The sequence below is a fragment of the Styela clava genome, chromosome 13 (genome assembly GCF_964204865.1).
Source record: "Styela clava chromosome 13, kaStyClav1.hap1.2, whole genome shotgun sequence".
In the NCBI taxonomy this organism is placed as follows: Eukaryota; Metazoa; Chordata; class Ascidiacea; order Stolidobranchia; family Styelidae; genus Styela; species Styela clava.
This window is the reverse complement of record NC_135262.1, coordinates 10,799,307-10,814,264: the sequence shown is the minus strand read 5'-3', so window position 1 is coordinate 10,814,264 and position 14,958 is coordinate 10,799,307. Positions and strand designations below refer to the sequence as shown.

Here is a 14,958-nt window from a genome sequence, read left to right as displayed (position 1 = left end):
GATATTTCGGCATCCTTAAACGAGCATTTCCTCGACCGACTAATGATTAGTAGCATATTAAAATTGTTTATTATGGTGCTATATTTCTTTTCCTATATATTCAAAACTATGAAAGTAATTTTATGATAGGAAATTCAAAAAGTGGGGCTAATGATCCAAAATAAATAATTAGGTGCGGTCCAAATCCAATACTCGAAAGGTCCGGATTCGGACCGCGGTCCGCCAGTTGAGTAGCCCTGGCCTACTGTAAAGATAATTTCTCCGCCCAAACCAAACGGAAGAGACATAACATCAGCAACAGCATTTATCACGGTTCTATGTGAAGTTAATACGGCAATTGACTGCTCAGGACAAGAGCATACCGACGACAACTACTGATTCACATATTTGGTGTTATGAAGCTCGTGAAGAGGTGTTATTTACGGAGCCCCACAATAAGAACGTAACAAAAACAAATTGTTACTTAATATTAATGAGTGATTTGAAATTACTCTATTTAATAACTCGGATGTATTTGCTGCTTCTTAAATTTTAATAATGTCATTTTGAGTAAACAATTAGTTCGCGGAGACTCTAGTTCTGCATGAAGCACTTTGAGTCTGTCTCTACAGTAGACCTCTTGGTAAAAAGCGATCATAATACAGGTATGTACGACCATAAAGAACAATCCTGAGATTTCGTCATCCAGCGTAAGGGTATAGACGTATATTAATGTGTTTAGTATCTATGTCAGCCAGTGCACTGCAGTTGACTACGTTCGCGTTGAGTGTCGCATCGTGCTAAGCTCTAAGACTACGCTTGATTTCTAACCTAAGATTACCTCGCTTGGATTGGCAGGTTCAAATTCAATAGAGAATAATTTAGTACCAGAGGATTGCTGGCGGCTTCCTCCCACTATCCCTACCCTAAGCTAGCGCTTCCCAAACTTTTTTCGCCACGGAATATTAATACTTTTTATGATGTAATTTCAGTTTTTTCTCTACTTTCGCTTGAGGCACATAATATGCAGCACCTACCCCAAATGGATTTTTCAACCGTCAGTAAATACTTGTACATAGTCTCGATAGTTTTTGTGTAAATGGTCAAGAAATGACGTTTGAAGTATTGTTGGTGAACATGTTGTACCATAAATCGTTAGAGATGTACCAATTTGCGGTGGCTTCATTATCCAGGAAAAATCTTGAAATTGACATCTTTTGCAACAGAGAAGTCGGTAAAAAAGCTGTTGGTTGTTTTTATATTAAACGTTGCAAAGGATGGTTTGTCAGGAAAATATTCTTCCCACGACTGTTTGAACAATTTTGCTGTAATTTCGCTGTCATGAGGAATCATGCTACATTTGTAATGTAGACATTTTCTATAATGTATCAGAGACGGAATAAAAACGGAGTTGAAGAGGGTGATGGGAGTGAATAGAGCGAGCGAATACAAATAAATCGGGAGCGAGCGGCCCGCGAAAAATAAATCAGAAAAAATATATCAGCAGCATCAAGAGCGGCCCACGCAAGCCAATGATGAAGCTGAGAGCAAGCAAAAAATCATACGAAATTAGAAGTGCAGCGAAATGAGTAAAAAGGAAGTTAAATGAAATAAAAAAAATGTAAAAGTTTCAGACCAGGGATCACCAAGCAAGGTTGCGATATTGAAGAGCTGCAAAAAAATGAAGAGGCCTTACTGGTCGCAGCTGGAAAAACCCCAAACGTGATCGAAAACTGCGAGTTCACTTACTTTAAATATATCATATTGTTATGTTGCATGAGTGGCGTTTTTTAGTTCTTTCGCGTGCCTGGTGTTAGTTGCAATGTCGCTCCAAATTATACTCTTAGGTAACAATTATTACTTGAAAAAACATCACAAACTGTGGTTTACAATTGTTTTAGGAAAAGAAATACGTTTCTTCCCAGTTAGCATTTAACTCTAATATTGTTAGATTCGTCCGTCCAACCAAGTCGGGATTGAGGGACGTAAATAAAAAATACATGACTCACGCTTGAAGATAGAGGTGTATTTTCACTAAAATGAAGGCACGAAACGTCTGTCCAGATCAGTATCCCAACGCCAGTTGGAATAGCTAAAAAAATGTTGTGCCAATAAATATAAATACTTGCCAATGGTTCAGTGTGTGCGAAAATTGTTCTGCGGGCCGCACAGAATGTGTCCCGCGTGCCAGAGTTATCTAGCTTTCTTATTGAAATGCTTTCGTTTATTATTTCAGAGTCGGGGGCGTAGCCATGTTGAGGGTCGGACCCATATTTTGAAATGTAAATACATTATACATAGCAATTTTTCGAAGCTGGAAACGCGTTTTAGACCCTCAAGACTTGAAAACCCACCCACAGACCCGCTAGCCGTCACGGACTAACTTGGCAATCAGAAATTTTAGACCCCCCCAAACCACCACCATTTGAAAATTTCTGGCTACCCCCTGTCCAGAGTCCAAAATTAACAACATACAATCTTTTAGAATTGCCCTTTTATTATACCATATAATAATCAAATGTCAGACATAATAAAAATCGATGTTCTGAACAAGCTATTGCACATTAGAAATCTCTTGCAAATACAGAGCAAATGACTGATATCACAACACTGGCACTGACCCGTTGACGGATAATGTATAACTGCGTTTGATCTTCCGCTCTTGTCCAGGACAGAAACCGCTGCAATAGTAGTTTCCATTCAAATTCATGCATCTATCTTATAAAGGACTACACAAAAACCCAGGCAAATTTGCTTTAAACAAACAAATTTGCATTTACTGTAAAATTACAGTAGTTGTTGCTTGCTTTTGGAAAAAAAAATAAAAAATCAAATAGTGAAAGAATATTGAACAGGTTTTAGCAATGCTACACTGGACAATTCTTACGTACGGTAAATATATATTTCATTTCAAAGATCATTGTTTTTACTCAGATGTCATCAAATATAAACAGATATTCACTGTTACTGTTATTCGAAGATGCATGGAATTTATAGTACTTGATATAAGCAGTGAACAAGAACGAGAAATACATGAAAGCCAATTTGAAGCCTCTTCTTGTATAGAAAAAGCAGCAAAATTGGATCCCATGGGCATAGATATGAATAAATAAAATTTTATAATTCGTTTTCAAATTAACACATCTTGATGATTATTTATTTTATTCTTGTTCATTTACTGCGACAGACTGGATTTCGGGTAATAAATATAAATAAATAGTATTCACTTATTGATGAGTAAAATGCAAAGTGAAATATACATGTTTAAATTGAGAAAATATTCGGAGAAAAAAAATAGGTCTTCCCAAAAGCATTGTATAAACCAGGGCTCTTAAACCTGGGGGTCCCGGCCCGACGGTAGGTCACAAAAGGGGTTTAATTGTAGTCGCGGTAAAATCTTTTTCGACACCAACTCATGTCAAAACAAAATATTGATCAAATTTGGAAACAGAACTGAGAGATCCACCATCACTGGAATAGAGTTGGATTCGATTTTTAGTGTGAGAATATGCAAGCACATCGGTCTCAATAAAGAGATCATCAATTTCTTTTCTCAATACTTTCCATATTATCAGATTTTACTTAATATCCTGAGGGTTGTAAAAAATTAGGCCAAGAAGGACAAAGTTAGAAGAATACTAGTACAAACCAACAATTGCAATGTTCGGATTGAATATGAAACTGGTTTAATAGTATACATATACCAGAGTACAAACTTTTGTAACCATGGTGACAACTTATCCTACCTACTCAAATTTGTTAGTAATCTAGTCATAACACCGCCTATTATCATTATTAATCATAACAATAAATTTTCTGATTGAGAATTATAAAAATTTTACAGCAAATTGGTGAAAGTGTACTAGCCAGATCAGTAACAATAAAATATTCAAAATAGATGCAAAATTTTGGAGTTGCCTAGTTGGATTATGAAATATAATTTTTTTATAAAAGTTTAATCAAAGCAAGTATTATTACGAGCTCTGATCTGAAAAATAATAAATGGATGATAGATGTGTTGACAACAACTGAGGTGATCACAAGTTAAAGAAAATTTACTGGATTCGCAAAATCATAAACAGTATACAATAACACTGTTTTCGATTTTATAAAATTAGGAGAAAATATGGATAAAATTTATATATAGTTATCAAGAAAATCAATTTTAAGATTTCTTTTTCCGAGGTTTTGGTGACGACGACGTCATTGATTTTAATTTTTTTATCATCTCGCTATTTTCTTTCTTCATTTCTTTGAAATCGTCCGTTATTTTATCCAAATTGCTTGCAGTGTTCTTTTTGCTCTCATTGGCGATCTAGAAAGATATGAAGAAAAAATTACAATAACAAGTACTATGAAATTGGCTAACAACTGTCCATCAATGCTCTAATTTGGGGGTTCTCAACCAGGTGTAAATTTATCCATCGAAATAATCACTTTCCTCATTAACTACCGGAACAATTGCTTTGAATTTTCACTAGTTAAAGATTGTACTTTTTACTAGAAAGCTATTTCCTATTACTTTTATTTATTTCAAAAATTTTTGTGGCCTCTTATGTGATTCGTTTTTTGTGTGCGATGATGTCATCAAAATCAAAAATGCTCTTCTTGTGGCGGTTTCTTGTAAGTTCAAATCTGCTGCTCAGCTGCGATACGGTACTGGCAGGCTACAGTGACAGATTGCATACCCGTACAACTTCGTGTCCATATATATTCGAGCATCACTATCATGTTTAGTAAATAGCTACAAACAACACGCTAATTTATATGACAAAGCCATCTTTAAAAAATACATCCACACTGAAGACGTTTATTCTTGCTTTCTTCTCCAAATAAGTCTGGTAAAACAGCCATTGATATTCGACAATATGTAATCAGATACTATTTTTGTAAAAACCAGAATCTTTCCTTTTCAGCATTACCTACCCAATTTATTACCCCTGGCAGCTAGCAGGTATGGGATTTGACCCCCTAATGTGCACCTGCAATGCCTACACAGTTAAGGTAAACGATTTAATCTCTAGACCAAATAAATGATCAAACCTGTTCTTCCAAATCTCTAATTTCTCTCATGACTTCTCCAGTTTTATCCACAGTTTGCAAAAGTTGAGAACAGTTGATATTTAGGGATGCCAGATATTTATAGGCCTGCCTTACAGAATCATCTTTTTTGGCGTCCTGTAGATAATAAGGGACATAAAGTAAAATTTGGAAGTAATATACTCAAATCAATTTTGTTTTATAACGAGAAAAAGATGTGAATTGTTACACAAAGATCTAGGAAATTTATAAATGAGACGTTTACTAGATGCAAGAATAAAATGTTTTGCATCCATAGAGAACTATAAACAACTATTACAAACCTTGAAGATAGCTTCATCAGCAGCAGTAAATGTACGTTCAACTCTTCCTTCAAGCTGGTTGATTTCTTTTTGTAAAGACCTCATGTCAGCGAGAACTTTTTCAATCTCTTGTTTTTGTTTTCGAATATTCGCTACAATTTCGAAAATTCGTTTCGTATAGGACTTTCGGGAAACATCTCGTGTCATATCCCCATATTGCGTAGTCAGTTCTTTCTCTAGTTGCTCTTTCCGTTTCATTTCCTCCGTGTTTTCCTTGATACGCTGTCGCACCAGTTTCACTTCTTTCATTTTCCTTTCTGATTGAGTCTACAAAACAGAATACAATTTTCATATCTATCTCTAGGAGAGTTATGAATCTTGGATTCGAATCTCATGCCCATCTCCTCCTAACTCAAGGTGTAATGAATTGAGTCCGAAATGCCGAACCAAAAAGATTTTGGTCAGGACTTACAATATATAACTTTAATCAATATTATAGACACAAAGCGTTATGGTGTGCCATGAAAGAGACCAAAGTGTGCTGCCTACAGTTTGCGAGAGGTCAGCAAAGTAGGGCAAGTGAATTGAACAGATGGATAAAATCGCACTCAAGAATTTAATGAGATTTCCAAATAAGATTTTTGGAAAACTACAGCGAGAATATTTCAAACCTCTCTTTGTGAAGACTTTTCTTTTAATTCCTCATATTTATCAAGCAGAGGTATCCTATGTTTATCCCACTGTTGTCCAAGATTGATCATCTTCTGCTTGTTGGCCTCGACCATTGCCTAGAAAAAAATGCAATGAGCTGCATTTTACAATCAAGCTTTAAATTCACATACATCGATTACCTATTACAAATTATTATAGACCATGAAGTGTGGAGCCGATAAGGAACCGATTAGAAAAGTCAATCTCATATTCTCATCCATTTATCAGACTAGCAAACTAACATGTCACAAAGTAGCCTATACATTTTGCTAAGTCATTGTTGTTAGTTTTGTTGTTGCAGTTGGAGCGACTTTTCATACAAATAAGTTTCATCTTGATTTTATATCTTCAGTAATTAATTAAGAAGCCACCAGAAAGCTATTCTGCATAATTCCAAATCCCTCGACTCTTATGAAGAACGACATCTCACCCAAAAACATCGCTATTTTAATTCACAGATACACTGTTTTCATGCATCCGAGAATAACAACCAATGTCACAGTCGAATTCTATTTCATAAACTCTATGCCCCCGCATCATTCCAGTGAGTCACATAGATACTGATACAGGAGTTAGTTTCGGACCTCCGTTCTTGTATATTTGAGCATTGCTCTCTTGTTTCAAAAACTAAATTGACTTGATTTTACCCTAACGCAATGCATAAACTATGTGATCAAGCATTTTTAGAATCAATATAGCAAGTCTATAAACAGGTGAACATTGAGTTAGGAATCCCCAATAAATCTGAATACCACAAACAAAAAATTACCTCTAGCTTTGCTATATTTTCTTCAGCGTCAGGTAATAATTGCAAAGTTTTCTTTTGTAACTTTACTTTTTCTTGAACACTTTTATTTGATTCTTCGCAATAAATCAAATCTTCTTTTGCCTGGAAAAAGAATTAAATGGATTTGGATATTTCAGATGATCAAACACTAACAATACTTATACTTGAATAAATTAATTATTTTTCAAAAGGCAGAAATTTTACTTATCAGAATCTCAGATAATCATACTACTGGCAATCATATTATTAGAGAAATGGTAACTATAGTAACACAAGGTCCAACAATTTTCTGACAACCTGACAGAGAAAAAAAACTCTGCACTCTGAGTTTAGGTAGTAAATGATTGAGCAGAGGTCCCAATTGAATCTTAAACTGGATAAATGGAAATGCTGATCTGACAAACCAAGCAAAGCAAACTATGCCGAGGCAGCTAGCTACTTTAGATATCTTGTGAAATTACCGTAAAAAGCAATGTAGTGCTGAAAGGAAGCATCAGTATGGCAATAAGATAAGTTTTACATAGAAAATGACTAAATTTAAAACATATTTCTAATATTTATGGTGTCAATGTTATATCTAGGACCGGTATCTTGAGGCAGGGCTTCCCAAACTATTGAGATCGCAATTCACTGATCCTATGTATTCTCTTAAAATTGTGAGATTTATTTTTTGCGCTAGTTTCAATTATTGTGTCTACCTTTGTTGTGATTGATTTAAAGAACCTAGCCTACTTTGATAATACTGTTTGGATACAACCAAATGCATAGAAATCTACATAGCACATTGTATTATTAAATGAATACCTTTACTATACTCTCTTGAAACTTATGAACTTCCATTTCCATTCGTTCCATCTTTTCTATGACGTCTTTCAATTCCGTTTTCAATTCTTTTCCAACCCTTTCGATCATTTCCGACTCAGTTTCTTGAGGAGTTTCCTCAATAAGTGTGTCTTCTCCGACATGGTTTTCTATTTATTTTTAAAACGGGAAAATTATTAAAGAACTCTATATAAACCACTATCAAGGCTAATAACATTCAAAAGATAGGGTGGCTCAACAATGGTATTCGAAAATGCATACAGATTGTGGTACTTTTGAAAATTGTAGTTCCTAACACAGCAGTAACAGCTTATATAGGGCCCTTGTTCTGAGTGGAGATGTCATTCGAATAAATAAAAATTCATAATTGAAATTCTTCCAAGCAAAATATGTGGTCAACTCGAAAAAGTCACACAACAATGAAATCAAAAAATTTCGAAATTGCAAAAAATTGAGAAAAACACATTTAGGCTTTATTTGATGCAGAGGGGTGGCAAATTAGGGCCCACGGGCCGAATCCTGGCCACCGAAGTGTTTCATCCGGCCCACTTGTGTCTGCTGAAATTATGACTATAGTTTTTATGGATATAAATTTTCGTTGATAATATCGAATAATTAAAATAATGTCATAATGAAACCAATTGTGACATTGCGCTTCTTATTAATATATAAACGTTAAACCTAGCTGTTGTAAATAAACTTTTTTATTCATAGTTTTTCATATCGAGTTTTGAGCCTTTGGCCCAGTAACAAATTCTTTATCTGTAACTGGCCCACTCAGGAAAGTGATTGTCCACCCCTGATTTAATGCGTATAATTTAAATATAACTCACCTACGATCATATCTTCACTGTCATCTTCTGCTGACAATTTATCCGATGTAATTTTTTTGTTATTTTTCAATAAACCGTCAGATTTTTTATCGATAATCTTTATAAGATACAAAAATGATTAAATTTAAATAACAATGGCGCTGTTATAGAAATATTGGTTCGAAAAATCACCTTAAATGATTTCGTTGTTTCATCCATACTAATATCAACAGTCATTTCTGGGGATCCAAGATTTGTTGATTGACTCGAAATTAAGTTAATTACCTGAGAAATAGAATTAAAATTTGGATAATAGGAGATAAAATCTAGATTAATGTAAGAGCTTAAACCTGGAGTGTGCGACTGTGCCGTGCGACAAAATGTACAATTATGATGCCGCTGAGTGCCAGACCATCGAACAATACGTTTATTTTTAGCAACTCGACGCTGATTTTAGAATTTTGTCTCAGTCTTTTCATTGAAATGCTCAGTGCTATGACACAACGCTAAAAACACAGATGGTACTGTTACAAATAGTCCTGTAGGTGATTTATGTTGCATGCATCTGGCATAAATAGAATAGCTCAAATAACTACCGTACCATGTTCATGCCTAACAATACCTTCAAGCTTACCAAAATCCGAAAAGTCTGGTAAAAGGTCTAAACTGAATTAAAACAATTTCAATTCACAATTTTTTACAGTTACTCTGTAAAATTTCAGTTAGTAGTTGTAGATATTCATTAGATTCGTCATTAAATATGTTGGCGCAGTTTTTCATAATTACCCCCTCCACACCCCTCTATACATACACATACAACACACCTATCCCCATGCACATACACATACTCATGAAAAAACAAAGAAATATTTCTGACTAAATAAAGAACATAAATGAGCACTCCACCGAGTAGCAATTCGCTCCATTTTTATATAAATGTTGTTATATAAAATAAATCAAGGATAGAAATGGCATAGTATCATTCGGATGGGGAGACGTCTCAATCATATGGCAAACCATGGCCTTTAATCGGTACCACCGTAGTGTGTTGTGTGTGTACCAGGTTAGGGTTAGGCCACAATTTTATTCCAATTTTCCTCATTTTAGTTCTATTAGGAGTTCGGGGACTGTCTGTGTTAGCCAAGTGAATATACTTCCTGCCAATAGGTTTCAGTCCCATGATGTAAAGTAGGAGAACAAAATTAGTTACTCCATACCATACTGGTACACACACTTCTTGAGCGCCCTGGTCCTGCTACCAGTCCACATTAGGTATGGGAAGGGTTAACTAGTTATATGTTTCACATGTATATCCTTGATTACTCATATATTAAGTTTGACATTCTTGTCAAAATTCCATCTAAAAAATTACCTCAGAAAAAGAGGAGTTCAATGAAATACCAGCAATGGTTGTTTCATCATTTTCATCAGCCTTTCTCTTTTTATGATTAAGTTGAAAATCACCATTTTGTATAGATCTTTCCAACCTCTCGAGTTCTTTTAGTCTATATTGCTGAAATTTCGGGAAATAAATTACAATGAAATTCTTGTGTTGTTTTGAAACATAAGAAACAAATAATTCTGTTACAGAACGAAATGTTAAACCAGTGGTTCTCATACGAAGGAGCGCGAACCCCACAAGGGGCACGTAAAAAAATTTTGTGATTGTGAAGCTAATTAAAAATATAAATATTGTTAGATTTGATCTTACCCGCCCTATTTGGGATATTTAAATTTTTTTATTGTTTTTAGATATTGCACAGAGCCCTTGTGCTTGTATCTTTATTATCCCTAGCGTGGAGTATGTTTAGGAGTTCAACTTCATTGAAGAGATATTAAGCTAGTTATTGCCGGATCTCCGGTGCGCGAGACTTGACAAATTCTAAAAAAGGGAGCTTAAAAAGTTTGAGAGGAGTTTTGTTTATCATTGAATTTGTAATAAGAACTAGACTCCTACCTCTGGAGATAATTTAGATCTCATTGTTCCTGCGTTTAGATCATCTTCCCAATCTTGTTGCCTAGACAACTCGGAAATATTTCTTTCTATCAGTGATGGTATAAGATTGCTATGATTTGATAATTGATCCATAACGAAAGGTAGTTTATCTCGATAATAGTCGTGTAACTCTGAACGAGCAATTAGCAATCAATTAGCATATTCAATTCTGAAAGTCAAAATTGTTGTACCGGTATATATATAAAAAATTATTAAGAATTAGATTATCCACAAAGGAAAAGTGGGTCTCCTGAAGTACGTGCCCCAAGTACTTATAGTGGGTGTAGCTAAAGATTTTTGCATATGTCATTCCTAAGCCCCACCTGATTATGTCGTCCAATAATTACGTCACTATGAACGTCCAAAATGGCATCTGTGCCGACTGTAATGAACCCACTAACGCCAGCGATCTCTCTTTATCGGTATTGTTGCGATGAAAAAACGATTGAAATAACTTGCTCGATATTGTATGAACACCTGTGCGTTTTAGACGACCATCCGTATACTTTGTGGAGAGTCGTATGCGAAGTCACAGCGACATATTTTTCAGATGACGTAGTCAGGTGGGGGTTAGGAATGACAAATGCAAATATTGTTGAGCCAGGCCAACTAGTACCTGTGGGCGTGTACTTCAGGAGCCCGGAAAAGTATTAACTGAGTACCTTTGCTAATTGGTTTATCTTTATGTCCTACACCTTGTGGCACAGTAAGTTGATCAGTGATAAAAGACGTTGTTCCTTTGGCACCTTCAATAGAGTACGAATTTCCAGACCATCTTAGACCATGTCTTTTACAATATGGAGGCAACCAAATGCTTGTTAGTTGTGTTTTTAGAACTCTAGAAACATTACGACGCAGAGTTGAATCTTTATCTAAAATGAAAATAAAATATGATAAGGCAACTGTGAGATAGAGTATTAGATTAACAGTATGGTTCTCTATGACTACTTAATATATAGCCTACATCCAAATTAGTGTCACAGCGTGAGACAAACTTCTATGATAATCATATTCTTCTTTAATATGTTTTAGTGAATTCAAATTTTGTTATGAGGTACTCCATCCTGTTTTTGTTGATGCAATTAGGTATATATATTTGGTATACATATAAAATTAAAACACTCACGGCCCAGCAACCAGAAAATGGGGAAATCTGGGATTGAAATTTCAAATTAACCATGGGAGAGAAGAATGCCTTTAGGACGGCTTAATCATTTGGTAAACCACGACCTCCAATTAAATTAAAGTTGGAACTGGAATTAAAGTTGGAGGAAAGCGTAACCGACCTTCAGTTACGTGAACCACCCTACACCGACGAGAGTCCAGCAATACTCTCGCATATAATCATACTCCACAAGATTGAAACTTTGAACGTGTAGTCCTAACGCTTGGCACAATGCACATACCCTGAAGTCAAATCAATATGAATGAATAACAACCAATACTTTTTTTTATTTTTACCTGTTGTTTGCTCCACTGATTCATCTTTTTTTCTTGGTAGTTTTTCAACAAGAAACATAAATAATCTGCGTATATCTGCTTCATTCGAATACAAGAAAGTTTGGTATCCAATATCGCTACGGTAACCAGCCGATTGACATGCCTGTGCTAGCGTCGATCCGATACGAAATCTTGCAGACATTCCTATGAACCCAAAAATATATTTACATAAATTAAAAAGCGTAGTTTTTAATGCAATTGCAGAGAACAATAACTATAAAGTATTGCAACTTGGTTGTGGTTGAAGAGTATGAAAAATTTCACATAATATGGTACTACGGTACATAAATTTCCAATTTTGGCATATTTAAATCATGAGTTCACTTTGAAAAAGACAAATTCTTAAATTAAATCAATATTTGATACGAAACCTAGTTAAAAATTTCATTCAAACTCAATTCTTCCTACATAGGTGTAAGCTTTTTAGTAGCTAATCCATTTACAGCACGACAAAGTAACTTGTTTGAAGTAGGCTACACTATATATATCAGTGGTTCCCAACTTTTATTAAAGACTCGCGGCCCCCCTCTGTGGAGGTTTCTGCACCCATGGCCCTCTTGTTCATCATTCCAGTGGTATTTATAGTGTTATTTTGATGAGTATATTTCAAATCCTACTCGGTTCAAACAATTCATGCTCAACAAAGTGAAAACACTTTGTGAAATAACCTTATCAAGTAATGAAACTGGGAAGAACGGGGAGTTTTCTTGTTAAGGGAAAAGCAAAATCAGTTTCGCACTCAGCATTGTGCCCCCCCCCCCCTCCAATAAGCCCCCCGGTTGGGAACTACTGTTATAGGACAATTTAAGTCTAAGCGTAAAGCTTTTCAACAATTAACGGAATTCCATAATCAATACACATTTTTGGTCACTAAAGATATTAGAGTTAGTATAAAAATTGTGTCTATACCTGGAGGTAGACTATGAGATAGTTTCAAATCTGGATTGATCATTTTTAAACAACGAACAGTTGCTTCCACAACATTTTCAGTGGAGAATTCTGCAATGCTGCTAACATCATCCACAAAATCACTGTACATTAAAAACAGAATGAATAAAGGACAAATCATTGAAATTCTAATATTCAAATATTACCTCACAGAATTATTCATATTTTTAAGATGGTTTACCCACTTTCCGATCGCGACAAATTGAAGAAGTAGTCAAAAAATACCATAAAGGAGTGATAATGAACAAAAATTTGAAAGTAGTCGGGGACCCTGGGTAATACAGTAATAGCCTATGCGTTTTTTTCGCTTTCGTCTCTAGTATTTCATAATGGTATATGTCGATTTGGAAAGAATGCATAATATTCTGTTATCACTAATAATCTTATCAAAATACAGGAATATGTTTCATCTTGTTCCAAAATCTGCAGGACTGCAGCCTAAATGTCCAATTCTACATCATTGAAATATTGAACAATTGTACCATAATTAACATTAAATCTACTCTTACCATCCACATTCTCGCAACGAATTGACAATGATATTGTCAACCTCCTCCATTATTTCCTCCTTGCTGGGTCGTTCAAGATTCGAAGACACACTCCCACTCACTGCAGCAACGCTACGAGATACCAAAGCACAGCACTGCCGCAAGCGGAATTAGCCAATCAGTCTCCAGATTTATGAATAGATATGGGTTTTCCCCTAACGATCCCGATATCTCGAGATTGGAACGTATTTTTCTTGTTCCTGTTTAATTATATATAATCCTAGAATCTCAGTAACGAAATGTTTGCTTTTATAAAACATTTGATCGCTTGCTGGACTGATTATAGAGTTTTAATTTTTTCAAATTCAAATGCGATTTCAACTTGTATATATTCCAAAGTCTTCAAAAACCCCTATCTAACCGTAAATATATACTACTACGATCTAACCGTAAGATCTAACGGTATAAATACGATATAAGCCTACGGTTTTGTTCGCATTTTTGCTGCTCGGGTCCGCAAAATCAGCAGCAGCAAAAACAGAACCAGCATACACCCCCTGAATACTACGAAACGTTAGTAGCTTTACGTATAATTTGGAGCAATATCGGAGTAGAGATTCAATGAAAATTCTTAGAGTTTAAACGATAGTAACCGTATTTGCTTTAAAACATTTTCCGATGAACTAACCAACATGTAATGGCAACAAATACCTGTAACCACTAAAAATTCCATACCAATTGGTCCAGCAGTTAAAGAGAAAAGTGATTTTTTCCACATTATGAAGAAAAGAAATACTAACAAGAAATCGATGCTCAAATATATCACATGAAGGTAAACAAAATGATAGACCACGGGTGCTGGTATGCAATCTGTTTTTATTTGTTTTCCTCGTTCCTCACAACTCTCCCGAATTCTCCCTCACTTGACGGCGTGCGCACTTTTTTGTGTTTCTATTTTTATTTTTTGCAGTGCTAACGTCTCGTTTTCTTCTTTGCTGATTTCCAGGCTAGCCTGTCCTCGTCACTGTGGTTCGTTCCTGCTTCAAGATTTCCCTTTCCCACTCCGTCCGTCTTTATTATTTCCTTTGCTGCCCTCTCCTCCCTCCAGCCTGTCCCGTCACTAGACTCCGTCCTTATCTCCTTTGCTGCTCCTCCATCTGTGTACTACTGAACTTTATTTGCAGGCTAGTGTCTGCCCCTGTCACTGTGGTGCCTGCTTCAAGTATTTTTTCCACTCCGCCCCCGTCTTTATTTCCCTTCCTGCCTGTCACTGCCCGCCGTCTCCCTTTCTTCCTTCTTACACTACCTGTCTTGTGGTTAGCCGGGCCTTCTCTGCAACTCGGTCTATTATGTGGGGTTCGAACCCAACCTCATACCGGGCCTGATGTTTGACGATGTTTTTTCAACAGCGATATTGAAAATAATCGATCGATTGTAAAAGTGCGGAATCAATGTTACAATAACAGATCAAATTTGACGATTGAAGAAGATGGGAAAAATCCTAATCAAAATTAGATCTAATTTGATAGTTTATCACGCTTGTTTGTGTCTGCAGAATGACGGGGCCGTGTGT

The 14,958-nt window shown here is 35.6% G+C and overlaps 1 protein-coding gene across 1 annotated transcript; it reads right to left on the bottom strand.

The window, feature by feature from the left end:
- Positions 1 to 2,464: 2,464 nt before the first annotated feature.
- On the bottom strand, positions 2,465 to 13,529 carry LOC120333401 (coiled-coil domain-containing protein 22-like). Its single transcript, XM_078119324.1, has 14 exons — positions 13,407 to 13,529; positions 12,859 to 12,980; positions 11,911 to 12,093; positions 11,112 to 11,321; positions 10,411 to 10,580; positions 9,826 to 9,966; positions 8,646 to 8,738; positions 8,475 to 8,571; positions 7,624 to 7,790; positions 6,802 to 6,921; positions 5,993 to 6,109; positions 5,343 to 5,648; positions 5,023 to 5,157; positions 2,465 to 4,294 (listed from the first exon to the last, which is right to left on the bottom strand). The coding sequence occupies exons 1-14, from the start codon at positions 13,454 to 13,456 to the stop codon at positions 4,145 to 4,147; spliced, it is 2,061 nt and encodes a 686-aa protein (XP_077975450.1). The 5' UTR covers positions 13,457 to 13,529; the 3' UTR covers positions 2,465 to 4,144.
- Between the last annotated feature and the right edge of the window lie 1,429 nt (positions 13,530 to 14,958).